The sequence below is a fragment of the Haliaeetus leucocephalus genome, unplaced genomic scaffold, assembly GCF_000737465.1.
Source record: "Haliaeetus leucocephalus isolate CR32 unplaced genomic scaffold, Haliaeetus_leucocephalus-4.0 Scaffold848, whole genome shotgun sequence".
In the NCBI taxonomy this organism is placed as follows: domain Eukaryota; kingdom Metazoa; phylum Chordata; class Aves; order Accipitriformes; family Accipitridae; genus Haliaeetus; species Haliaeetus leucocephalus.
In genome coordinates this window covers 8,177,906-8,205,337 of record NW_010973284.1, presented here as the reverse complement: position 1 = coordinate 8,205,337, position 27,432 = coordinate 8,177,906, and the positions used below count along the sequence as shown (strand labels likewise).

Sequence of the window (27,432 nt, the reverse complement as noted above, 5' to 3'; positions counted from 1 at the left end):
TTTTCCTTTTATTTGTTTCAAGTTTTGGTGTAGAAAGTATGTGCAGATGCTAATGCAACCTTCCCCATAAGTGCTCAATCTAGCAACAAACAAAGTTTTGGTGTGTTCAATTTGGTTATAAATGTTTCCTTTAAGTGAAGACCTGTAGTGCCATTGAAACCAAAACTTTGTTATACTGTTGGCAAAAAAATAAAGCAACTTTTCTTTACAAGCATTTTTCCATTTAAATAAAAACCTGAAGCTTTCCCATAATTCCTTTGGTCTTCTCTCACCAAATTCCATGCTACCTCAAGACAAGCCCTCTTTTGGAAGTTCGGCTGAATCGCAGTGAAGCTGCTAAAATTAACAGAGAAGAATTGCTGTGGTAGTTTCCCCCCTAGTTTCTTGGGAGTTTAAGACTGAAAGACATTACTGATGCCTCAAACAGAGGCTTCAAATTGTCTCTACAAGAACAAGAGAAAACAAAATCCAATTAGAAGTTCCACTGAAGGTGCCTGGCAAAAAATTATCTCCATAAAATGATGTTTTGCTTCCAGTATTTTTGTATGTGTTGTGTTGAGTTTATTCCCCTCATAAGGAAACAAAAGTATCAGTGTAAAAGCACAGCTGAGCTTTTAAGGTAGCACCAGGACACCTACACCCAAGTTGTCGTCTTGTTGCTGCTAGGCCTCTTTTTGATTCACATTCACAGAATCACTTCTTGTGCAAAACAAGCAGTCTAAGGAGAAAGAATGCCCTCCAAGTTCTAATAAAAACTGTAGAAAAGAATCCAAGATAGCCAACACTTTCCTCCTCCCCAAAATTTATCTGCAGAGAGAGGCGGGCATCTGTGCGTAGACAGGATAGGCAAGCCTGACATTTAGGGAATCGTTGTGTTGGACAAGGGATGTCTGCTGGTAATGAAGAACCAAATCCTTAAGCGTGCTGTACAGGTTATACGGTTCTGCAAACCCGTAACCTCTTGGAGTGCTGTAGATCACACAGTGTTTCACTTCTCCATCAGCTCTGCAAAGAAAGAAACCAGGAGAGTTTAACATCAAAGGACAAACCCAAAGTGACAGTCTATTAACAATTAACTAAGGCAGCAACCCTGCCAGTCACTAAATTACATAATGGAGGACCCAGCAGATGCAAGTTGAGGAGATTAATATAGTCTGTGAAGAAACAGTGCTTCAGGGCATGTGATTAAACACTCTTGCATAATAATCCACATAAGAGGCCTCTTCTACCCCAGCAGTACAATTCCCTACTGCATTGTTCTCCAAATGTTTCTTGGAAAAGAAAAAAAAAAAAGTCAAGAGCTTAACCAAGAAGATAAGCACCTGAAGTCAGCTATGATTTTGTGCTCAACTTATCTGGAAACCTTTCCACTAAGCAAAGAAGCCAAAACCCACAAATTCTTAGGATCTACAGAGTATTTCATGAAATGCAGCACTAACCTTCAGTGTGCATTTTTTTAATGTTCAACATGGCATGGGTTCAAGTTGGTTCATTATCTGAAGTCATAGTGACTGAGTCCCTAACTTGGCAAAGCAGTTACTGCAACACAGTATTTCCAAAGCTGTTAGAAAAACTTATCTGCCAGAAAGATCGAGTATTATGTAATCCCTGTACTGGAGACTATTACAATCCAAGTCACATGTAGGAACAGCTTACGTTATGCCATCCCCTTGCTATCTTGTAGTACAATACCAACCACGCAAAAGTATCTGATGAACCCATCACTTCAGTGACTGTGACAAACAGTATCTTGAACACAGCAGATACTACAATCTCCAGTTACCTTGAGGTGATACACCTTCACATAATAATTTCTTGGACTTGCTTTCAGAAGCAATTAACCTCATGTGAAATAAATCAGTGAAAGCCATTTTGCACTCCAGAACAGGCTTGAAGGGGATTTTAGATAATGGAATCAGAGTATTTCTGACCTCCATTACACCAGCATAAAATGAAGTGAAACACAAGAAATCAATGCAACGTTGTCTGAATGTCATAAAAACTATTGCTCACAAGTTATGTCTCCTCTGAAGCACCACCATTGTCTTAAACATACAAGAGAAAGCATCTAGAGTTGGCCATGTCTGAAAACAAGAATGGAAGATGTTAAAGATTTGCAGCCCCATTTTTCTTCTTCCCATGCATTCCTTGGCAGGGAATAATATGGGAGAATTTGGCCTTAATTTACTTACGACTGTAGAGCTTCAAGTTGGGATACTCCAGAATTTTGTACTAGCTACTGTGGTGACTAAAGAGACTGCTAGGACTACAGTTATTGCGCATTCAAAGCACATTTTTGCAACAAAGCTTTTACCATGCTAGTCTTCCTGCAAACATGCAACACATTCCAATGAGTAGGCCTAGGCTAGGCCTGGCTTTTGTTCTCCAAAATAAAGAGCTGTGGTGGAGATTTATGAATTGAGTAGTTAGAACAAAAAGGAAAACAGACTTACACCACAGAACAAGCATAACATCCTTTCTTGCTACTCTCTCGAATTAAAAATGCTCCATCAGGTTTCCCACAGAGCAAGTCTTCTGCTTGGATACGGTTGAGATCCCCAACAAACCAAGTTTTCTCATCATGATGTGGCAGGTTTTCATCTTCTTCATTCACAAAGTATGTGCTGAAAGAGAGGATAAATTACTGACCCGCTGGTTAAGTTAAAAGGAGTTCATAGGCAGAGTGATTTATTTTTGCAGAAATCATTCAAAGAAATAGCAGAACACACCCAAACTGGGAGGTGAGGCTCCTAATGCACAGATATTAAAGGCTTCAACTAAAGGCTGGAACTTAACTGTTTCAACTTCGTTTAATCCTAAATGCTTCAGCAGCGTTGATGCCTCACATGACATACAGTTCCCCTAGAGAATTTCTCCCTTTTTCTGCAGTCCTTCCTTTTTCTATAGTCCTTTACTGAGAAACTGGTGTTTCATATTACCAAACCCCACAAGAGAAAACACTTCTCAGGAAAATTGTATTTATAATGACACTTACTCATCAATATTTTCATTTTTGATCCCCAGCCAGTCATTTATTCGCTTCTGTCTCACCCCTTTGTGATTGAGCCATCTGCCAGAAGAAGAGAGCATTAATACATTACTTCAGAGTACATGTACGGGTTTTCTTACTGAGCAAGCTGAAGCTCAGACACAAGGTTCCACAAAGAAACAGTCTGGGGCTTAGTTTGTTCTCCAGTAGCAAGAGCCACAGAAAGACCATAGATTCCATAAGAGTGCTTCCTTGCATCACCTTCTGAGGTCCCTCCTTTACTGGACACAGCAAAAAGGAGACATGAAGCAATCTCTTAAATGGACAAAGAGGAGCGTTGAGCTGAGGAAGAGGTACTGCCTCTGCACAGTGCAGTCCAGAAAGGAAGTGGAAAACAAATTGTGACAGCTGTCTGTTTCTCTTGGGAAAACAAAACAGGTCTTGCCACTGGCTTCTTCTAACCTCCTAACATCACCTTCCGAGACAGTGTGCTTCCCTCTGTCTTCTGCCACAATCCTAGTGCACTGAGCCCAGCCCAAGGACATTAGGAATTGGATAACAGTGGTGTCAGTGAAATGAAGGGTGGGTACAAGCAACATCTGCTGCACCTAGCACAAAAAGTACTAACCTCTGTTATAAACAAAACCTGTGCCTGGTAATACAACTCATTTATCTTAAATGTTTTATTTACAGGAGTTGCAGAATGTGCACCTAGTTGTGGCAGGCTCCTTAAGTAATTAAGTCATGAAGAGGCCAACCAATTACTCAGACATCCCATGCCAGAACATAGCACTTCAGCACTCACAGAACTTTGGTTGTGAAAAGAAAATTAAATTCCCATTATCCTGACGGAAACAGTCATTAATCAGGTTCACCAGAGACACTATTCTGAGGTACAGGTCAGGCTTACTTACACGAGATACTGATCTCTGATTTTGCGGAGCTGAATTAGGTCAGGCTTAATACTATTCATTTTCTTATCAGTCTCCCTATTGTCCAGAGCTTGTTTCTTCAAATCTTGTTCCAGGCGCATTTTACTATCATGGATCTCACCCAGGCGTGATTTTAATTTTTCATAGTTCATCATTATCCTGCAAACAAGTGTAATATTTGAGAGGTGAGGTCAAACCAGTCTAGAAGGACTGAACCTTACCAGTAGCACTTTATATAAGAGTATCACAAGAACTACCTTAAGAGCAGCTCCTCCCTTTGACCACCTCATCTTAACATGAAAATTACTGTAAGAGTGTGTGCTGGTTTTGGCTGGGATAGAGGTAATTTTCTTCATAGTAGCTAGTACGGGGCTATGTTTTGGATTTGTGCTGAAAACAGCGCAGAGATATTTTTATTATTGCTGAGCAGCGCTTACACAGAGTCAAGGCCCTTTCTGCCTCTCACAACACCCCACCAGTGAGTAGGCTGGGGGTGTACAAGAAGCTGTGAGGGGACACAGCTGGGACAGCTGACCCCCACTGACCAAAGGGATATTCCAGACCACGTGATATCACGCTCAGTATATAAAGCTGGGGGAAGAAGGAAGGGGAGAACGTTCAGAGTTATGGCGTTTTGACTTCCTGAGTAACCATTACGCATGATGGAACCCTGCTTTCCTGGAGATGGCTGAACACCTGCCTGCCAATGGGAAGCGGTGAATGAATTCTTTGGTTTGCTTTGCTTGCGTGCACAGCTTTTGCTTTACTCATTAAACTGTCTTTATCTTAACCATAAGTTTTCTCACTTTTACTCTTTTGATTCTCTCCCCTGTCCCACCAGGGGGGAGTGAGTGAGCAGCTCTGTGGTGCTTAGCTGCTGCCTGGGGTTAAACCACAACAGAGTGCCAGAAAAGACCTCTTGCCATAAGGCCTACCACCCTTTTGCATAGTTTGAACCTTCAGTTTACCTTAATATATTTCCTTCTGGCAGAGATGCCGGAACAAATTATCTCTAGGAGAGTAAGCTAGAACAGAACCCTCCTTCACTGTCAGATTCACTTTTTGGTATATCAATTATGCAATCTCACCATAGGTATCAGTACTAGCAAGATTTCAAATGCAGACTTCAATTACTGATCAAGAGCTACCAGGAGTAACGCTGCCTGTCCCTTCATTCAAGATTAGTTTGCAGGTTTGATACGAATCAGGAGAATTACATATTTCCCCTGTTAATTGATCTTTAGTCAGAATGAAACACCACAACTGCATAATAAGATTGTTACAGGTAACTGTTTTCAGTCTAAAAATCTCCTTAAGGTTACCCTCCTGTGATTCATAAAGCACTGTGTCAAGTTAAGCATTATACCTAGCATTCTTCAAAGGCCCAGATACAGCTTTTTCTGCTAGTATCTTCACAGAAGGGCAATTTCAAATGAGGCCCTTACTGAATTTCTGTTAGACAACCAGTATCCACTACCAAGTAGTGGCAATCAAATACTGATCTTCTTTGAAAGTGACTAAAACTGACTATGGACTATGAGATTTACCAGATCTATGTACATTTCAGTTTACAAGTAAAAGATTTTTCTGAATTATATTCCGAGCAAATCCAAACAGAAGTGGGATAAGCAAATAAAATTATTTCCTGATCCTTTCCTGGTCCTCATCACAGTATCTCAATTTACTGAAGTTAAGAGAGAATAATCCAGAGATCTCCCACCTCTTCTCTCTACAATGCAATTCCTTGACAGAAGAGGGCTTTACTGAAGGTTCAGACAAAATACTGAGTTCACAAAGTATTTTATATGATGCAGTATTATACAAAAGAATTTCATGGGAGTGTCAATGTGGACACTAGTTCTTCCTTGTAAGCAAACAACTTGAGAGCCTACCGTTCAATTTCTTTGTCATTCCCCTCCCTGCGAAATCGCTCAATGTATTCTTTGCTGTATCGCTCTTGTGAGTGGCACTGTTCCTCAAATATCTTAATAGTTTCATTAAATGCTTCAATTGCGGTCCTCTTCATCTGAATTTCCTATGTGAGGAAAGAGTTCTTCATCATTTGTTCGTGATACAGATGACAATGCAAGACTTGATTATGTTCCCTAAATTGACTGAGAGGAACTGTTCTCCCCTCAAGTCAAAATGTGATTAATCAGTTTTAAATTTAGTCAAATGTCCGAGTAGAGTCAGGGCAGTACAGGGAAGACTTACTCCCTGTAAGTCTACCCTCCTCCCCCACATGATGCTCTCTATTAGGCTGCAAACCCCTCAAATATTTTAGTCATATTTTCCATCCTAGTTTGCAGGAAGACTGCCAGCAAACATCCTCCCCATATATGAACTATCTTATTTTACGAGAAGCAGTCCAAATACTGTATTCACACTTCCTTAATGCATAATATCTGGTACCCGATTTGAACATGACTTATAAAGAACCTGGACAAACCCCTCTACAATTCTCACTGCAGCATACAGCAGCTGGAAATACTCAGCAGCCAAGGAAGAAATCTGCAGTGCAAAGCTTGTAGGTGATGGCCGCCTCCACCGCTCTACCTTATACTAGGGAAGCTCAGCTCCTCTTTCTTCCTTGCTCTAGCACCATACCTCTAGGACTACCAAACAAGTAATATTCAATGTTTCCATCAAATTTGAAACCACCTTGCTCTATTCCACAATTTACTGGTTTTTTCCTTGTATTTTCTGACCTGGGACTGCCTTTATTAGCAATAACAGGTTAAAATAATTTACTTTTTAAACAACAAGAAACAGTCTACACATAGCTAAAGTAGAACCAACCTGTGATGTTCTGGTATATTCTTCATACAATTTGTCATACTCTTTACTCTTTTCCTGATACTGAGCGTGGTATTCTTGAAGCTTTTTACCTACTGCATCTATATTATCTTCTTTCACCAACTGATCCTGTACATACAAAAAGCTATTAAGTCTTCAAGCAAAGCAGCTTTTCCTTAAGAGTATTTGTTTAGGTTAAATGAATACACTTGTGCACATTTGCATTTTACAGCTATTAGCATGATTTTTATTATCAGGTTTCTACAGAACAGAACACAAACACTGTATCTAAATCCCCCTTCCTCCACGCAGTAAGTCCCACGGTTCAGACAGTAGGAACTGGAACTATGGGACACCAAGAACTATGCCAAAATACTAAGCTTCCAAAAACACACTACAGCTTCAGTCTAGGATTGCTATCCCCTATTAGAGAAAGGAGGAAGTGAATTGCTCAGAAAGTTAAAGATCAGAGTATTTTTTTTCCAAAAAGCTCTGCAGTTTTTTCCTTAATGCAGGACAGTGTCTCAGGCTACTGAATAAAACTTTAAAAAAAATATTCTTGAAAAATTGAGATGGCTACGCACAGCTACGCAGCTGCATGGCTCATATGCGCTTCAAGGGCAACACTGTCTGTAACAGTGCCCTGTGGGTCCATAAGGGTCCAGGGGAAAAAAAAAGAAGAAAAAAGGCTTCTCAGAGGTTAAAGTCTGCTGCATGTCAGGGTTTCACTTCTCTATTGGACTGCTCAGATGGAGACTGGGAACTTGATAAAATGAAGAAACTTAGATGGCTAGTCAATTTGGAATATCCATTAGTATGAGCAAAGCAAGGTCAAATGTGAAAACTCACTTTTTTTTTCCAGTTTTCAAAAAAATATATCCGGCTTCACGTAGAGAAAACAAAATTATATACACATTTGCCATTTTCTTCTTGTCTGCACTGTTAGCTATTGGGGTCCAATGAAGATCTTACCTGCTGGTACCGGGACACTGGATACATCAATTTCACATCAAGCTTTGGATTATACTGAGCAAGAGACTCATTGCGGTAGTGGTTAATGAGTTCCACGACTGAGTTAAACGTTAGTGGATCAGAAAAGCCATATTTTCCATCCCGATGATAGATCTTTATCAGTTTATTGTTGCCACCCTTCCTGTAAAGTGATACAGTCATTCAGAGGTTTTACTGTGTACCTCCTATCCCTCTTCAACACTAAGGCTGCTAACAAAGACACCAGTGAAATTCCTGGGCAAGTGGCTTTGACACTGTACACCTTCATAGTGATTCTTTACATACTAGCAGATATTAGGTAGTTTAAGAGTCAATACACACAGAATTACCAGATATTTGAACAGGAGCAAAGCCCAAAGTAAATCTCTTCCTATGTGTTCATTCTGGAGCCAGCTTATGGTATTTAAGACCTAGATTTGCCAGAAGTTTTGCAAGGGAAAAGGAGGATGCTGAAGGCTGAATAAAAGAGCCATACGAAAACCCAAACCCACAATTTGGGGTCACTAATAGTATACAACCCAGTATACATTTATACAGTGATTAACAAGTCTTTTGAGTTATGAGTGCTAACACAGGATACATGAACCTAAACAAAATCCTTTGAGGATTACAAGATGGTTGTAAGTTTAGGACATTATCCAGATTTATACATTCTAGCGGTTTCCACAAACATAGTGCTCATTTCTTCCTTTTTTCACCAACAGACTGTTTAGACAATATCCTGTCCTTCCTGTACTCTCAATTTTGGTTCCTAATGACATCTGCGTTCAGCAAAATAACCAAATCATGCCAAACCTTAGTGCACAAACCATGAACTTCAAGGCAGAAGTCAAAGCAGAATTTAAACTACACCCTTGGGGTCAAACCTGCCATTAAGACAACAGAATTTCATGACAAGATCAAATATCTACCATATCACAGTAACTCCCAAAGGTGTGCTACAGAGGCAGTGGCTTATGCGCCTTGCCTGTTTGCCTCTAACAACTAATCTTGGGAGCCTGGCAGAGGCAAGCAGCTGGACAGGCTGGGCAAGGCACCAGCAGCTAGTCACATGAGGTCTGCTGCCTAACTGCAGCAGACAGGGCTGGGGCAGCTCTGGGAAGTCTGCCACTTGCAGACAATTTTAATGAAGAAAGGAACATGGCTCCAGTTCAATATTTCCTAAACTTTAGATCAGAAAGCACAAGATACTCTTTTTACAAAGACACTCTGTTCAATTCTCCAGAGCTGCATGCTGACGAGATATTCAACACACTCCCATTAATCAAAGCCCTAGTTTATAAATACCTTTTACCTTAGCAGTTCTGAAACTACGAAGCACTACTGAGTGGCTCTCCTCCCTGAGTCCCATCTAATCTACACAGAGATCCTTACAGTAGTGTTTAGTGAGGGACAGGATTCAATACACAGAACAGAACCAACTATCAGACCTGGCTATTTATTTGCTCATTCTGTGATCTGCAGTACCTTTGGGAACATCTCTCAAATTGAGCCATGTCAGCTTTACGCAGCCACTGCTGTCACTAGTACAGCAACTAGCTACTCAGGGTTTTACTATGTGGACTACAACTGCTCAATGCTTACCGTAATGTCAGAGTGTAGTCCCCCTGCATCTTGGTTGATGCATCACGCACCAGGAATGTTCCATCTGGCATGTCTCGTAGTTTGTCATTTACTTCTTCCCTGGAGAATGGAAAGAAAGGCAAAATTAGAAGTGTTAAGGACATGATCATCTTTGCCACAGGTATCAGTATTGGAGCCAGTAACACCAGCATGCGTAAGGAGTTCAATCTTCAAAATATCAGGCAATCTTCTTTCACACTCAGGCTCTCCAGTCTTTTAGGCCATCTAAAGCAAGTCTGAACTTGTGTAGTTATACCAAAAGGTAGCAGCTGCAGTCAACTGCCACTTAGGAAGAAGTCTCTGTTTAAGCAACAGTAGCAGCTGTGTCTCAGAGTTCACAACCTTTCCCTGTAATCTGCTCAGGTTTTAAAGTCCACACTGGAAACAGGTGCCCTTTGAGAAGCCAGTCCTGACCTCTTAAGAAATGGTCTCTAGCATCATAGCTCAGTGGTGTCTGGAGTTAGCACAGTTTTAGTCTCAAGAGACTCATTATTGGCTTAACTCTGATCTTATTTACAGCAGTTTTAAACCACTACAACCTTGCTAGCTTCAGTGCAACTTTTCCTTCTTCACAACTGAAGCACAAGGATACTCAGTCCAGTGCTTTAAGCTAAATCAAGAAATCTTCTAGTGAAAGTGAATACCTGTAAGCATTACAAAAATTATTACAGCTGAAGAGTTAAGTGTCTTGCCAGGTTTGACCATTTCACCTAGATTACATATCTCATTTTATAGCAGCTCCCTCACAGCTTAGAAGCACTAAGCACTTTTTAATACAATCATTCGGAAACTAAAGTTTATCAGGTAGCCTCAACATTATCTAAGTGAAGTAGGAAGCCTACTTAAATCTTACAAAGAAAAATCAACAGCAGCTTTTTTGTTCAAATACTAAGGAACAAAAGTGTTCTTATAAAAATAGCCTCAGTTTTGATTTAGCTACCTGAAAACCATTCTGTTAGTAAAACTGACTCCTATTAAGTATCATGTGCACATTCGCTTACTCCTCTCAGAACATTTTACAGATTGGACCCAGTTAACTCAAATGGCCTTCTTTCTGAATGGATAGATATGACCTAAGGGCTTGAGCTTATGTCTGCAAGTTGCACCCTGGAGCTAAGTGACAAAATTTTCATCGCAAGTTCTTGACTGAAGAACATGGCTCCTGCCCTGACAGCCCGATGTAGTCTGTACCTGCTGGCTGTCAAATTAGGGTCATAAACAATTCCATCTTTACATGCGTGTGTATCACATTTCAATCTAATAAAGCCACTCCACTGTGATTTGTACTGCATTAGCTCCTGCCATCACGTGCACTGTTACTTGAGGAACAAATCCACAGTCAATAAACTGATACCAGTATCGAGCAGCTTTAAACAAACCCTGCCTAGTGGGTTTTGTGATGAGGTTTTGCCACTCTGCTTCGATTTAGAATTAACAGAAAAATATCACTGCCAAGGCCCTTCAAAAGCAAGATCTATGCGGGTTTGCTTTGTAAAGATAAGGGTGGTACAATAAAGATATGAAAACTTTATTTCCTTTCTCAGAACTTCAGTGAACTGCTGTGGCAAACACATTCTTCTTGCCTTTATCTGACAAAGTGTTTCAGAGTATTATCTGCACAAGTTTGAGCAATTCCTTATCACACTCCCAGCGTGCTCATGTCTTCCCTTACAGTTCCAAATTCTAGACTCTTCAGAAGTGCCCTAAGAGGGAAAGAGATGACTGGACACTTCAGTTCTTTTATGCAATTAAGTATATAAAAACTGGTACTTCCTTTTCTGAACCTAACCCAAGACATCTATTTTCTCAAGTGCATAGAAAAGGGTTTCCTTAAGAGGTAAAAATTTATTTGGTATGTGTCTGTATCACCTGCTCAGTATAGCTCGTGATAGTTAGCATTTGTAAGAGCTATTTTTATAGCACCATGTTATACAAATTAATACAGATGCAATTTTAACCAAATGTTAATCAAAAATAAGAATGCAACTTTTATTCTGAGCAAGCCTCCTACTGAAATTTTTGCTGAACTGCATGTATTCCAGCACTGTATGCTTACAAAACCTTATTAGCTAGCACATTCAGAAGTACTTTTCTTTTGAACGAAATAATTTTCTCTTTTTTAAAGACTTTGTGTAACTAGAGAAATTTAGAAACCCAAAATAACTGTCACCAAGACTGGCACTATCTGCGCCAGAACAGTAACAACTTAAACACAAGTCCTGAATCCAGTTGAATACTTTCATTTAGGTGCTTCGCCAAGTATAGTACTGAAGCATTTCCCTCCTATAAAATGCTGCCTCAAATAGGCATGTTCTTTTTCTCTTGAATTCTAACAGGCTTATTCTATTTTTTAATAACATATATTAATATATTTTAGTTAATATATTTTAGTAATGTTGCTTACCTTGAGATGTCACCCCAGTACCACTCTGCTTCCTGCAGAGAGAAACTGGAATTGTCCTTTATTCCATTAGTATTGACTGGAGTCATTGGTTTGGGGGGCTTTGGAGGAAGAGCTGAAAATGAAGAACAGATTAAAGAAAGGTAAACAGGGGAAAATAATCACTTAACTGTTGATGAAATATGACAGTGAAGAAGTGAGAGAAAAATGTGCATCTTGAACTTGGATTTCAAGCTCTCTCAAAGTAAATGGAATCTGTAATTTTTAAAGAATTTTGAAGTTAACAGCTGCACTGTGATCCCAGATTTCCTAGTACTCAAACCAAACATGGGCTTGAGGGAGGGGAAAGGGAAAGAGTATGAGGAAACATGAGTTTTTGTTAAAAGGAAGACTGGCTCAGGCATGATTACAAGGGCAATCACAGCCTAAACCTCCACACAAGTTACAAAGGTGTATTGTGTTTGAAACCCACAGCCTGGAGAGCCCTGTGCACCACGATGGAAAAACTCCAGTTGCTTAGGTGTCACCAGTTCTTATGCCAACCTGTAAGAGCAAACGGGTGGACTCTTCAGAGGGAAAAACACTGCTAGCGAGAGAAGTGGTAGCTGGGCAGTGGTATATCCATCATAGGCCCAAGGTTCATGTTTCATACTAGATTTGTCATTTAGACTCCTGTTAGGAACAAAAGCTATGACTCTTTGAATACTACAGGACATGAGGTGATAAAGAAAGGGGAGAGGGGACATTAGGTCATTATTAGAGTGCCTGCACCACTTTACATAGCTGAAGTGTCTACCACAGGAAAGGGGATGCTACAAATCCCCAAAAGACAGGCAGAACTGCACATCTGTAGGCCTAGTGCATACCTGCCCATAATTCCCCTATTCCGAATTCAAGGCAAACAGGCTTTTACTTCTGTTCTCAAAACAGGTTACACAATGTAAGGGCATACAACACACTGAACCTCTTTCTATTTGGTCAGTTTTTGCTCAAACAACTTTATCATGGTCTTGAATGTAAGCCCTATATCAGGAGTAATTCAGCAGCCACAGGCATGCTCATGTATTGTAGAGACTCATCTGTCAGCAGAAATGCATTACACTATTTTCTTCGAGAAAGATGTCTTGAGTGCTCTCCCCTGCTTTGCAGAGTCTGAACGCTTCATCAAGAACAGTATCACTGAAACTGAGCATTTTCAGGCATTTCATGAGACAGAGTGTTTTACAGGGACAGGTCACATTTGAATTCAGAGTAAGAAAGCAGCTACACACATTGATTTGCTACTAGCACATTTTTAAGTCAGACCCTGAACATCTGTGCTCCCAGCCCTGTGCCCTAGCCATCAGATTACACAAGCATCAGCCAGCAGGCCTGACACACTGACAACAGCCATCTTTCAGACACACACGATCCCAGCGGACAAGCAGAAATACAAATAAAGGGAGCAGAAAGAAGATTTTGATCTCTAGCTCCAGTGTGGAATGGCTTAACGCTGAGAGGTGTGCTACTTGGCACCATCCATCTGCTCACCTCCGAGCCACACCTCCCACATTAAAGAAGAGAAAACAGTGTTCCAACTGCAGTTCCAAATACCATTTCATGTTGAATATCCAACACAGTAACTTCACTGTTCTCAGACAAACCAGTAGATACTTTAATCGAGCCAATCTAAACTAAATCTGAACCTTGACCCAGACGTTTGCACCCTGGGGTTGCTGACCAAACACCTGATTCAGATAGCAGCATTCATTCTGCGGGACTGAGCATTAAACCATAGCATACAGGTTCTTTTTATGGGTTGAGCTGGGAACTTTCAGGTGTGCACATACCTAGTGAGGCAATAACAGGTCTTGTTATAAAAGGAAGGTGAAAACCTTTGGATTCAGTGAAGTAGCTTCCTGGTTAGGAGGCTTCAATTATTCCTAGCTCAACTACTACAGTTGTTTGTATAGCACCTAGGTATTTGTACAAAGCACCATTGAGAGTAAGACACAGCTCTAACCCTACTTTGCTTTAAGCTCCCAGCCCCATCCTATTTTTGCAGGGTCAGAGGAGTATATATCCAGGCTAAGCCCATACAGTCAATTGTATTTACTATGCCCTATGCTGTTCCATCTCCCCCATTCAAAGTTCCTGAATTAGAAAATGTCTTCAGGTCCTCCCACCTCACATCTGGCTGTGCTACCCTACACACTCTAAGCAAGCGACAGGACAGACGTAGCAGTTCTGAGTCTCATCAGTGTCTGCACATGGCAGTAAATCTGAGTACAGAAAACCTGTAGATGTTCTATCTACTCCAGAATCTTTTGTAGATTGAGTCATCAACAAGCGCACGGAGTTTCATGTAAAAAACATAAAACAGCATGGAGAATTCTTAGAAAACTACACCAGCACCAGCAATTATTTCACTGGGTCTTGCAAGTTAAGGCTTGGGACATATCAAAAACGTCAAGATATTTTACAGTGTAAAAGCCTGTTTTATGCTGGTAATAGGGGCTTTCCAGAAGTGGCTTTCAAGTATTCTCTAGAGTACTTACTTCTCTAGCCCTCCCTGTAGGATTAAGTCTTGCTCCTTTATATACTGTGGAATTATTTAGCAGCTTTGTTAGGGCTCACTCCAAAGCACTGGGCACAGAAAAGCAAACTAACAAAGACCAGAGAGGTAAGGAACAGGAGTTTGCCATATGGACACAGAGCACTAGACATTATACCAAGGGTCCTTACTACAGGTGCAGGTTTTTCCTTCTTTCCCTTAATAGGTAGGTATCACGTCTCACTATTGGGGGTTGTCTGCAGAACTTCATTATGCGTAAGAAAATTGGAAGGAAATTCTTCCAGGGAGAAGAATAAGGCTTGGACCAGTTCCTGTAAAACCTGACTCATGGAAGCCAGTCCTTCTCACAATAGACTTTTGAAAAAAGCTTTTTAATAGCTTGCACATTTTAAAAATACAAAAGTATTTGCAAGGGTGGATCCTGTTTCCAGAGAGCTATGGATCTAATTCTTTACTTTCAATACTTTGAGCTCTTTGAGTCATAATAGATTTTCCCCTGTGTTGGATACAGAACCAGGCCCTTGCTATTCCTTTACCCAGTAGACTAACATGACCATCCATTTCAGCATTTCTTGGCTACCCTCTCAGCCTGATAAGACTGCAGACTGTACAAATAGAGAACTGAGCACAAAGGTAGTTTAAACCCCACAGCCAAGAACCTGTGATGACATGAGGGGAACATTTTCTAATAGCACAGCAAGTCTACTGTAATAGAGCAGCATCCACCCTACTGCTGCTCTTATAACACTGGCCCAGTGGGTTGCTAGAAGAGGCATCCTAAAATAGTTTTTACTAGTACCTAGACAGTACTAACCACCCTGCTAGGAGAAATCCTGTGATGTTTCTATGAGAAGCTACAGACAGCCTTAAAGAGTCTACAGATTTTGATTTAAATTTAAAAAAATCCAGTTTTATATACCTTCCTTGATGCTAAGTAGCTAAAATCCTACAAGTAAAGTAAAATAAGGCTGTCTTGAAGTCAACAGAAATGCTTTCAAGAGCAGGCATGTTTCCATGTCACTGGCTCCAATTCTGATCTAGCCACAGGTACAATCTTACTTTATCTCAAGTTCCGATTAGAGTGAACAATCCTGATGGTTTCTTGCCTCCTTTTCCTGGGAGAGAAAGAACATTGATCACAAGTGATTAACAGCACAACGGATCTATCTGTTCTAATAAAGAACTTGCTGTTAGCACCAGATACACAAGCGTTCTTCCCCTGCCATGTCTCTAGGACAGCTTTATGGCACAGATCTTTCCAAAACCCAGAAGGCAACAGCTCAGCTGGATCCTTCCACTCCCGCATGAGTACATTCCCAAGATCAGGTTCAGTTCTCAGTGACCACCTGGCTCGCAGCAATGACAGCAGACTGGCTCTCCCTCCTGCACGAGCGGGCATCTCTGGTTTTTCTTTCTTTAGCAACTCTAGTCCCCTCTTTCTAGCTTCCCCAAGCAGCCTAGCTTGAGCTAAATCCCAATCCCAGATCAGTGTCACTTAGAAGAGGGGAAATAAAAAAGAGCTGGTGATGGAGCGGAGGCGGCTGCAGCCAATGCGGGCCGGGCCCGGGATCGGATGTTGCTGACGTCAGGGCCCGGAAGGCTGCCGTGCTGGCTCCAGCAGGTAGCTTCAGCTGAGCTGCTCTGCAGAGCTGCAGCACAGGTCCTTGGAGAGAAAAGCCTATTGATTAGCCTTTGCCAAGGCAATTTTTCTGATGCTTTCTTGACTGAGTAGAATTGCTTTTTAAAAAGGCTACTCAAGATTTAACTGACATGATTCCCTGAAATCCAAACCACCTCCAACACCAAGACAACCAAGAAAGCTGGCAAGTGTCTGAAGTTCAGCACCATTGTATTTTTTGTTAACGTCTCTTGCAGAAAATAGTAGCCTGTATTAATCCCGAATTTAACTTCGGCAAAGTACACTGTGACTTCCATGAGATATGCACTTTTCCAAGTTTTGAACCAAAAACTTCACAAGTTTACATGATCTAAGAGTCACCGAGCCCTATGTGTGAGGGTTTTCAATGGCACTAATTCAGGAGGAATGAAAAAAGAAGAATGCCTTGGGTCTCCCAGTGCTACATCCCACACAGCATCCAGTCAAGCAGCCCATTTCTTCTCTGGCTGCAGTATTTGCATACAAGATAGACCTGCCAGTTAATTAAACTCTAATTTGCAGTTTTAAGGCAGATGCCACTTAAGTCTAAGAATGGCTCCATAACTTAGTTCTTCCAGTATTTTCCAAGAGCTGCAGGCCAGATACTTAAAAGCATAGTAGGTTTAAATGCAGTATTAACTCTATTACAAATAATCACAACTACCAAGTACTCTGATAAAGTAAATTTTAAGTCACTCGGCACTTCCATGAGCTTGTTTACTAGCCTTATTTCTGATGCTCTCAATCTACTCTCCTTCCACATTGTGACAAGCAGAAAACAGATCAGAGGATTTCCAAGACGGTTACCCAGCTTCAAAAAGGCTGACATACAGTAGATACCCTACAAACTGTAATATAAAGCTCTAGGAAGTGTCATTACTATGGAAACATGCAAGTAATCCACGGTTAGGCCAGCTAACATTTTAATGACATAGTCCTTAAGGACAGAAGGTTTTTTTTCCCTTTGGAGGTATAAATGAAGACTTGGAATGAAAATGTAGGCTAGCTTTTTTAAAAATAAAAAAAAATCTCCTCAATCTTTAAGTGCTCTCTGTAGTCTTAATCAATTTCTCACACTTTCCTCAATTTCTCTAACACTTTTAAGGCAAAGCCTCAAAATCTTTCCCTCCCTCAATAGCTCTATAGGTGTCCCTGCTGCACAAAATCCCCTCAAGATACCCAAGAAAAAAGCGTATGCTGAACAAAGGTGCTTTTTGCACACCATTTCCATGAAATTGTGTACTATGTGTGCAAGCTAGAGCAGTAAGGCACCATGCTTTTGCAGAGATTTTCCAGCTGACAAAGAGGAGGGTCATGCGCACCTGCTGACAGCAGTTCATTCCCCACCACTGGCAGGTAAGTTATCTTGGCAGCTCCACATCTCAGCTCGTCAGTTCTCTTGCCAAGACTCCTTTCACAAAGTACTGAGCACCAATGCCCTTCGAAGCTGCCCTTCCTCAAAGGGCAGCTAACACGCACTGCAAACTCCTCAAGGGACGGAGAAGGAAGCTACTCGATCACATTATTGCTGGCCACAGAACCTCAGGCATGCTCACATTTTCGCTCTCCTCCCCCAAAACAGGCGAGATGCCAAAGAATAAGATATATTCAAAGAATTGAAGTCTTTCAATATCTCATTACAGAAAACAGCAGACAAGTTGGCAGAAAGCCAGGCAGGCTTCCAATAAAAACACTCCCATTATAGCTTTGCTCGTGTTTCTATGAACTTTTATAAAAAACAACACCTTTAAGAAATATTTCAGTTTTGATTAATTGGCTTTTTTGATAAAGATCTGTTTTGTTTGAAAACTTCCCAGCTATCCAGTCCTCTCCCACACCTCCCAACCACTGTTTCACCTCCTACAGCCTGCCAGACTTCTGCAGCACTCTGATCTTCACAAGCACCCACAGCCACTGCATAGATTAAAAGATTATCTGCTACAGGACACCTGCAGAATGGTGGACAACAACAGTGTGTGAAGGGGCTGGCTCAAATTCAGAATTTTTTGGGGCATCTCACAAGGACCCCTCACTACTTCGCAAGGCTTCTTACTTCACAGCCTGAGACAGAAAAAAATAGAAGATGCTCACTGTCAGATAAATGACACTGGAATCTTTGACTTCTGTATTATAAAGTAACAGCACCTCCGCTTCATTCCAGCCTTTACATGAAGTTGCAAGGTCCCAAAACCTCAATTTCCCAATTATTTTCACTGCTTGATGAAAAACAGTTTTCCTTTCAACGCAGACCATAGTGTAACAGCTGCAAAGCTACAGCAGTGTCAGAGGTTCCATGATCAACAGGCTTGAGATGACTGTCCCAAAGTTAACATGAGGAGGTTAAAAAGAGTAAGTCCCCTTTTACCTACCAAGCATAATTAGCACACTATTAATAAAGTTTTAGAACTTTTGCCATGTTTCATGACTCAAAGATTGTCACTACCCAGCATCACATGCTCAGCTCACTTCAGGAAGTAATAGCTTTACCTCCTAGCCAGCAGGCCAAGGCTTTTACCAACTCTTTGGATGAAAGTCCGCGGCAGACATTTTATTGTCCATGAAAATCTGAAATATTCTGTAAGAACAATTGTACTTTATAGTTTCCAATGTCAGGCCTAGAAGACTTTATGATAAAAGTAAATATAAAATGCAAGGAGCAAGTAGATACTCCTTTTTGCTTATTAACTAAAGCAGTTCCTCACCTGTTTTCTACCCCTTCACAGGTAGAGTCTTCAAACGGCTATTAAAAAAATACTCTTTGGTCAATACATGGAAATAGATTTTTGGATAAGAGTAAGGAAAACACAAAATTTAGCATAAGCACAGAGCTACGGTGATCGAGAATAAAGAACTAGCTTTTCAATGTCAAAGACCAAGAATAAAGTCAGGCCCAAGCAGTGGCACACTATGGCTAGGAGACCTACCAAAGCCAAAAGAAAATGCCATTTTAAATAAAAATAGCCCAGGGATGTCTTCCCCAGATATTTCAAAGACTAACCATCCATCCAGGTGCTAGGTACAAACCTCGTAGGAGAACCAATTCACAGAAATAATCAGCACTACTGAGAAGTTTGCTGCACAAGAGTCTACTTAAAAATAGTAATAATACAGCTGTAAATACACGTGACTCTTGCTGCTCTAAGCAGCATTTTATTTCAGCTTACCACTAGCTCACATCTTTCAAAGTAGTATGTAAAATTGTTCCTTACACAGTACCTGTCCTTGTGCTATGTCAGACTATTTTCTAGTTTACCAAAGTAGAAATATTTCAACACCACCTAAATTGCGTACAGAGCCATCTAAATCAAGATCAAAAGGTGCATTTCAAATCAACGCTCCAGAAGAAATCTGAATGTAGAAAAGTATTCAGAGGAAAACTGTTGTACATTGTGTCATGCATCAGCTTTTCTAAGAACCTTGATCTTGAAAGAATTTCCACCAAGGCAGAAGTTCCAACCCATGCAGTCCTACACAGTGCCTGCAGCAGAAACTGAGATTCAGAGTGGGCATGGAGTAGTCTAGCCAGGCTCAGACTGCAGAGCCGTTGCTCATGCTGAGATCTCAAGGTGTAACACAAGAAATGGATTCAATCTTGTCACTCAAGTACACTGTGATCTTCAAAATATTTTAATGAAATCCACTTCACAGCAGCAGTTTGACTTCTTTCACTGTCCCAAAACTTACCAGTGAGACTGTACTGTACCCTTTGAAATGGAAAGGATCTTAAACATTCATCTGATTGATTCAAGCTTCCTTGTATCCTTCAAGAGACTACTTTTGGAGACAGGAGATTAATCAGAGTAAAGATGCCACAAACACCAAAGACTTCTAATTTGACACTTGGGAGCAGTTCCTCAGATGGCCAACAATCCAGATTCCTATAATGTCCCCAAGATGACTATACAGGGCAGTGCAGCATAAGTACTGATAACCTGGGAAGTTCAATTGCAGTGTACAGATTCACGTTGTAACAGACTACAGAACTTACATACACAATATTGCCAGTGAACTTCTTATCCATCTCACCTCTAAAATATTTTTCCTGGGGCAGGTGTTGGAGTATAAGCCCTACTGCCCACACCCAAAGAAAAACACATCTGAACAGTGGGCTGTGTTCTCTCATTACAGCAATTTTTCTCTAGCTCCATTGCAGCAGCTCTAGTTTTGGGGGTTTTTGCTTGGTTGGTTTCTTTAGGGGAGGGATGCAAGGAAGGAAAGAATTCCTCCAAAAGCAAAGATGATTATTTGTAGCATCAGATTTTAGGGACTACAGAGCCTGAAATTTAGGATAAGGCTACAGAAGGTAAAAACCCTGAAAAAAATGGCTCTTGTGGATATTTTTATTTCACTGGGAAGAGGAGGAAAGTAACAGAGAGTAAGTAGTAGCTAATAGAAGGAAGTGGGAGGTTTATGTTTGGAAGAAGAAAACTGACCTGACATACAAGAGTCCCAATGTGACACCAACCTAAACCTCAAATTATTCTTTAGCGGAAGAACAAACAAGAAGGGGATACAGATTGATATTTTTTTGATTTGTCCAAACCCACAACTTTTTGTGCTGAGAAACATGACGTTTTTCAAGCCTTTCCTAAATAACCATGCATCAGCTTCAGGGATATCGGATTTTAAAAGAAGTAACATTCCTATGAACTATCATTAAAATAACATTTTTCCAGTTCACAAAAACTGGTAGAGAGTCTGGGCAAATGTTGAAGCAGTCACAGGTTGAAGCAATTGAAGTATTTAATCTCTTTTTTCAAAGAGCACTGGGTGGAAGGTAGCCATCAAGTCTGTGCTGCTGGACTCAAAGCCAAAGAACCTGGATCCTGTTCAGCCACAGGAAAGCTTCAGAGTCCATTGTGCTTCAGCATCAGGATTCACCAGGCAGCTGGTTGTTGTCCAGCAGGGCAGCTGGGGTCCTTTTTGGAGAGGCACCACTTGCACTTTGCTTCTTTTGAACTGTATGAATTCTTATAAAAATTCCTGTATGTAGCCACTTTTCTTCAGAAGAACTAGAAGAATTTAAGGAATATATTCATTGAAACATTGCAAAAATCTTTGTCTGTTGAGTGGAGAACATAGCAAAGATGAAGGGCAATGAAAACAATTTTTTCTTAAGAGGTTAACATCCACTCACATTGTTTGGGGACCCAGCACCAGCTCATATGCTGTCGTTTAGATTATGTGGAGAAGCAAATTCTTGCTTACTTAGCTATTGTGCAGATTTTAACCTGTCAGAAGAAATGACATAAAAAGCAGAAGAAAAAAGAAAATCTGACTCATTTCCATAGGGGCATTTAGTACACGAGCAGTCTGTTCTTTAAGCATTACTCAGCAACCTACTTTCAAAAACAAGTTTCCAAAAATCCAGCTAGAACACCTCTATTGCCTTAATGGGGCCAAAGTTTTACAGCAACCTGTTTCAACACAGTTAACATTCTTTTTTATAATAAAAAAGCCTAAGCTTTAAAATATACAGGGAATACTGATAAAAGTATTCTTTATGCTGCTGTTTCCAGCATTCTCTAGTTCTCTGCCCAAAAAGTGACTCACTAAACAACCAACATGAGGTGTTGCAAGGCACCCAACTGATTTTAGTACTGGGCACAGATGTGTATGACCAGCTATGCCTCACTGTTTTCCCAAGCTGTAGAGCAAAGATAAGCCTGAACAGCTTCATTCTGGAATAAGATACCATGCAGGCAATGGAGAAGACAGAAGTCAACTCTGCTGCTTGAGAAAACAACATTCCCCAAAGGAAACTCCAAGAAGTGTCTTCTCCTTTTAAGCAGGTGAGGTAGAAGGAAGCAACACAGCAATTAACTCCTGTCAGGTATAGGCAACACACGAGATACAAAATTGTTCAGAACAACAATTGCAGAAATAACATTTGCTGCAGGTTTTGCCTTCAAACACACGGTGAAGAGCTTGGTTTGAACTTTCTCCCATGTTTTAATTTGCATAAACCTACAGCTTTTCAGAACACAGAGCTGAAAAACTTCCTTCAGCAAGCTTTCCCTCCCCAACTATTTCTACATCATCTGAAAGCTTACTGATAAAACAAAAATGTCAGCCTTTTAAAGCAAGCTCTTCCATCTCAAGCAAAACATCATTGCACTTTATATTAATGATGCCATTTTTTGCATTCATGTATTTAATTGAAAGCTGATGAGTGATATTCTTTAACAGTTCGAACCATCAAAATGAAAACCAAATGCAAGGAATGCAGAAGCAAGCCTGAAAACGCTATCAGAAATAAAAAATGGTTACAGCAGTCATTAAATGAAAAGGCTGGTAGAGAAATCTAGGTGCAACAAGAACAGAATACAAGCATTTCATGTGACTGTCCTCATAGGAGATGAGAGTCCGATTCAAACCATTTTCCAGGATATACAGAATACAAGGGACTGAGCCTTACTTATTCCCTGCTCTACCCCAAAAGAGTCTGCACAAACTTCCCTTCTGTAGTAAGGAAAATCTCAAGCCCCAACATCTGCTGTTTTGGAAACCTGACTTTCAGCAAGACTTAAATTTGCAAGGAAGACAGTTGCTGCTACAGTGCTGCTGTCTTGATGACATGCACTAGTAGAACTAGTTTGGGGGTGGTGGGGGTTTTTTTTTTTTTTTTTTTTTTTTTTTTTAAGATGTGCAAGAGCAGAACTTTTTTTTGCTAAGCTTCTGGAGTCAACTCAGATAAGCTGAAGGACAATACTGACAATGTTATTAAAATTTGCATCTGTTCTCCCACTGGAAAACTAGTCAGGCATGGACATGCAGTGTTCACCTACATCTGGCTACTGCATACCACAAACCCCATTTGAGAAGCCACATTCAGTTTCCACTGTAACATTGATAATGATACAGCACAAATGGTATCTGAATAAACACTGCCCTTGAGATCAGAACCCTGTGTTTTCCAAATTACAATTATAGTATCACTCCCCTAAAACAAGGGTTGTCAAATTATATACGAGAAGAAAATAGAAACTATAATGAATAAAGACACTTTTTCCCTTGAATACTTGTCTCACTCATACAATGGCAGTGCTGCTTTTGCAAAGTAGACTAAACTAAGCAGCCTATAGATTATTGCTGCCCCCACTCCCCTTAATTATTAAAAGATTTTGTAGCAACAGCATCGTTGCAGCCAGTCTCAGCACATGAGGCAAGGAAGAGTAATATGCTTGAAAAAGATGGTTCGGTCAAGTTATAAACGCAGGCAATTGTATTTGGGTCTAACAGCCTTCAAAAAGGTAGCTTTCATATAGCTTTAGGACAAACAGTCTTCTATCTGCTCATAAATAGACAAAGCCCATTCTTCATTAGTAAGCCTACTTTGAACTTGTGGTTTTCTTCATAACCCACACAAATGAAACTAACCTCTAATTTGTAGTTGAGCCAAATATCTTTGCTGACATCTGTATCTGAAATCCCAGTGGAACACTCTTAGTGATTTTCATCCAACTGTGACAAAATGTATTCAGTGATTACACATTTTATCATCAACACAACTGATAATATATCCCAGATCTACAGAGGGAAAGACATTCCTTAGTCCTACTAATTAGAAGTGAGGTAATACATAGGTAGTTATGCTTTAGGTACTCTGGTAACTTTTGCAGCCAATTCAACATCCTCCATTCAAAAATTTAACTTCTGGCAGTAACAACTTTTTGCAGACCTGAACAGATGTTGTTAAAACCTAAATTCAATACAGTAACCTTTTTCCTTGTCTTCTCAGACAGCAAGACCCACAGCAAGAACAAACATGCAAGTGAACCCCTGACAGCTAGTTTCCTAATGCCAGAACCAGCATATGATGCTACTATGGCTGTAATACTCTAAATTAATCCTGATTGGAAAGTTTAGAAGCTACTATGTTAGCTATATGCAACTGATGGTTCCAGTTTTGTCTTTAGATGCCGAAAGTTACTTAGTTGCACTTAGCATTATTTGCCACATATAGATCCTACCTTATGCCAGTGCTACATTTTATTATGAATTTATACATGCACACAGAAGGAAAAAGCATTAGGTAAGAGGAGTCACCCTGCTGGGTGCCACCACTGTTGCTCCTGTTATTAGTTGTACTGCTTTAAGGCATGTTTTGCAAGGCTGGCAGAACTGAATCCCTAGTTCCACTGCTCTATTTAGGAAAACTGTCCCACTCCTATGTTTAGGATGGATTAAAAGCTAGCAATCCCTTGTCGCCTGACCCTGCCTCTGCTGGAGTTGGGGAAAACTCATGTGCGACAGAGGCATCAGCTTTATTATTATTTTTGAACTTTTGAGCAAGACTTCTACCAGAGAGGCTTCAGGACCTGCTCTGAGCATCCATTTACCCCTGCAACCCCGGACAGAAAACACGAGCACACTGATAAGCTGGCGCAGGTGCACTGAGGCTTGACAGAAGCTACGGCTGCGCTGCAGGCTGCCTGCCATCACAGGATTTTACTTCTGTATTATTATTGGGCAAGACTAAGGTGGGTATTAAGACAGCCTGCCAAGACAAATTAAAGGTCTACTGGCCCTTAACAAGAAACAGTATCCCCACCCTTCACTTAGAGGTTACAGGTGACACCACACATTACGTTCACCTTGCTTTTGTCTTCTGCCTGAAGTTTAGACGCAATAAAATGTAATCACGAGCAGTCATGCATGATTTGCGACACTTGGCTCCCAGTATCAGTTGATGCCCAGTCCTGCAGCACAAAGACCAACCAGGGATCTCTTCATGCAAGTTCTGTGAACAAAAGACCGCGCTGCCTCCTTTGGCAGTGGGGACACTCGCTGCATATTGTTAGTTTGTGCGCTGCTGAGAAAACATATTGCCACCATTCAGCTGCTCAGGAACTCCAGCCACCGTGTGGGGGAATGCTATACTGAAAACCTTCACAAATTTTTGTTGGAAGCAGGCCAAATGGAGTTGTGGTTGTTACCGGGTGCAAATGCAGTGACTTTATCCCAAGGCATGCTGAGTGTTTAAGTCTTCCAAATAAATACCTCCACACTCCCCTTAGGGATGACCTATCATCCCAGACCAGAAAATGCTTTCCCACCCCACCTCTGGATGAGGAAAAAGCAGACCACCTCCGCCACATTCTGTCTCCCTCCCTCCCCCTGCAATTTAAGAGTTATAGTTCTATGAAATCTGGACATACACATGGGGATCATCATCCCATGCATCATTGCCAGCTCTGGCTTTTCTAGTTTAAAAATATGAAAGATAAAGTTACTGAACGCTTCAGGGATCAGCATGTAACATTAAGTCCTCTTACTAACTGGTGTTTGGACCGTGCAGAGCCTTGATCCCTGACAATAGGGCTTCAATGATGGAAATATTGGCATTATTAATGACAGAAGCACTGCTTCTTAATGTAAACTTTGTGAGGCTGTATGGTTGAATTCCTGCAGAAATACTGGAAAGTTGTTTTCTGACCAGTTCAGTTAGGCCAGCCCCTTTTAGCAGCCTCCTCGCACGAAGCCGTTCAAGGGGCTTTTATTTTTTTTAATAAAAAACCCCACACCAATTGTTTTAAGTCACCTACAATGGAACTCAGGTTTTTGTTCACTTGACACAAGCGAATACAAATGCTAACCTCATGAATAGTTAAAATTAAATGCATTTACAAGAAAGATATCCTTTGAAATTCACAAAGGGATTTGACTGAACTTTAAGATTTCAGGAGTAATATCTAAAAATAGGTAGTGTCAGCTATGCAAGAATTTAACGAGTTGTGGCCAGTATTGTGTGTCGGAGAGATCCATCCAATTTTTAAAGTGTCAGAGTTACCAGAGGAAGTGAGTACAAGTCCCTGAGATCCAAAAATCTCAGGATGATCACCTCCTCCTCTTAAGTACCACATACCTACAGGGAGAAAAAAAGAGCTCACTGTGCTGAAACAAAGAGACTAAACCACACTTGGAGATACAAGCCATGATTCAAGCACAGATTGAAAAGCCCATTTTGCAAGTCTAACAGTACATGCCACACAGAAGATATCACTTGGAAGTACTTATTTGCTATCAATTTCTCTGCAGGCTAAGATTTTTGGTGCGTATTTCACTGTACTTTCTGGCTGTACAGATCAGAGACCTGAGAACATAAAGGCCCTTCAATTACCTTACTGCTCTCAGCCTGTTAGACTCTTACAGGTATAGATACGGTTTCACCAGTACCCATTTATGCTTACTTTAATTCATTACCAAAGAAAGACTCAATATCTTCTCCTTGTAAGCCTTCCCTCACTCTTCAGACACAAAAGAAACTTTCTGTCCCATCTAAAAACTTCAGACAAGCAAAGGACAACACATTTCTCCACATTCAGCACTGGCAATCCATGGGAAAAAAAAAAAGTTGCATCAAACCCTTTTGAACAAGGTTATTAGCTGTTATCAAAGTAACAGTGCCTCCAGGGATGGATTCCAGCATGTTCCCAAGTATTATCCCCCCCAGCACCACAATCCAGCAACAACACACACCTCATCTGTCAATGCTGGAAGAGAGCTGGCGAGAAAAGGGTCTCGGAGACTGTAAAAGCGATTAAACTGGAACTGAATGGAGGTAGGTAAATCACTACCATCAAAGTGCTCCAGGCACATAAAGGCACACAGGTGAAGAGGCTAATAAAAACGCTCTTCTAGAAGTGAATACGGCCGAAATATACAGTTTTCAATAAAGGCTTAAAAAAAAGGAGACTCGGGAGAGGGGCTGTGAGCAGCTCTCCTCCTCCTGCCTCCTTCCACCTCCCAAAAGGCACCATAAATTGCAGTTATCCTCCCACCCCCCCAAAACCAGTATTAAAATACTTTTGCCCAAGAGACAGTGGGTTCAAGTCCCTGAAAAGTTTATGCAGGCACCCAAGTTTAACTAAAGATATATTTTTTTCCCTCCCCCTCTGCAGATTTCCCCTCCTTTTCCAAACGGGAAAAGTCTGCAAGGAGGAGTGAGGACAGGCAGGGGAAAGAAGGCAGGAATGAAAGGCGGCCCTGGCCCGCTGTGAGGGGTGTACAGGCAGGCACGCAGGCTCCGGCTCCCTACCTGGAGGGTCCATTTCAATGTAAAATATCAGCTCAGTGGAATAGGGCATCATCACTTCCCTCCAGTCCGTGTCATCGCGGTCCATATCCCACACCGTGTTGTACATCGCGACAGTCAAGTCCCGGCAGGTTATTAAATAAGAGATTGGCTTTCTCGGCTTTTAATGGAAGGGGGGGGAAGGGAAAGGAAAAAAAAAAAAAAGCCGAGAAGAATCCACCCCGTTCTAAAATAACACTTCCAGAAAAAAAAAAAATTCTTAGAAAATCGCAAAATTAAACTTAATTAAAAAACCCCACCACACAAGCCACCTCAGCAGCTGCCCTGCAGGAACTAAGATAGCTAGTTATGTATATAATCTATACATAGAGAGTGCTTCTTTTTGTTTAAAAAGACACCTTTCCACAGAAAAGCCACTTTCCTGAATTCTC

The 27,432-nt window shown here is 40.9% G+C and overlaps 1 protein-coding gene across 1 annotated transcript; it reads right to left on the bottom strand.

The window, feature by feature from the left end:
• PIK3R3 (phosphoinositide-3-kinase, regulatory subunit 3 (gamma)) lies at window positions 1-27,185 on the bottom strand. Its single transcript, XM_010582439.1, has 10 exons — window positions 27,005-27,185; window positions 11,756-11,867; window positions 9,313-9,411; window positions 7,690-7,870; window positions 6,721-6,846; window positions 5,814-5,956; window positions 3,904-4,080; window positions 2,996-3,070; window positions 2,454-2,624; window positions 1-1,005 (listed from the first exon to the last, which is right to left on the bottom strand). Exons 1-10 carry the CDS (start codon window positions 27,108-27,110, stop codon window positions 804-806), a joined length of 1,392 nt encoding a protein of 463 aa, XP_010580741.1. The 5' UTR covers window positions 27,111-27,185; the 3' UTR covers window positions 1-803.
• Between the last annotated feature and the right edge of the window lie 247 nt (window positions 27,186-27,432).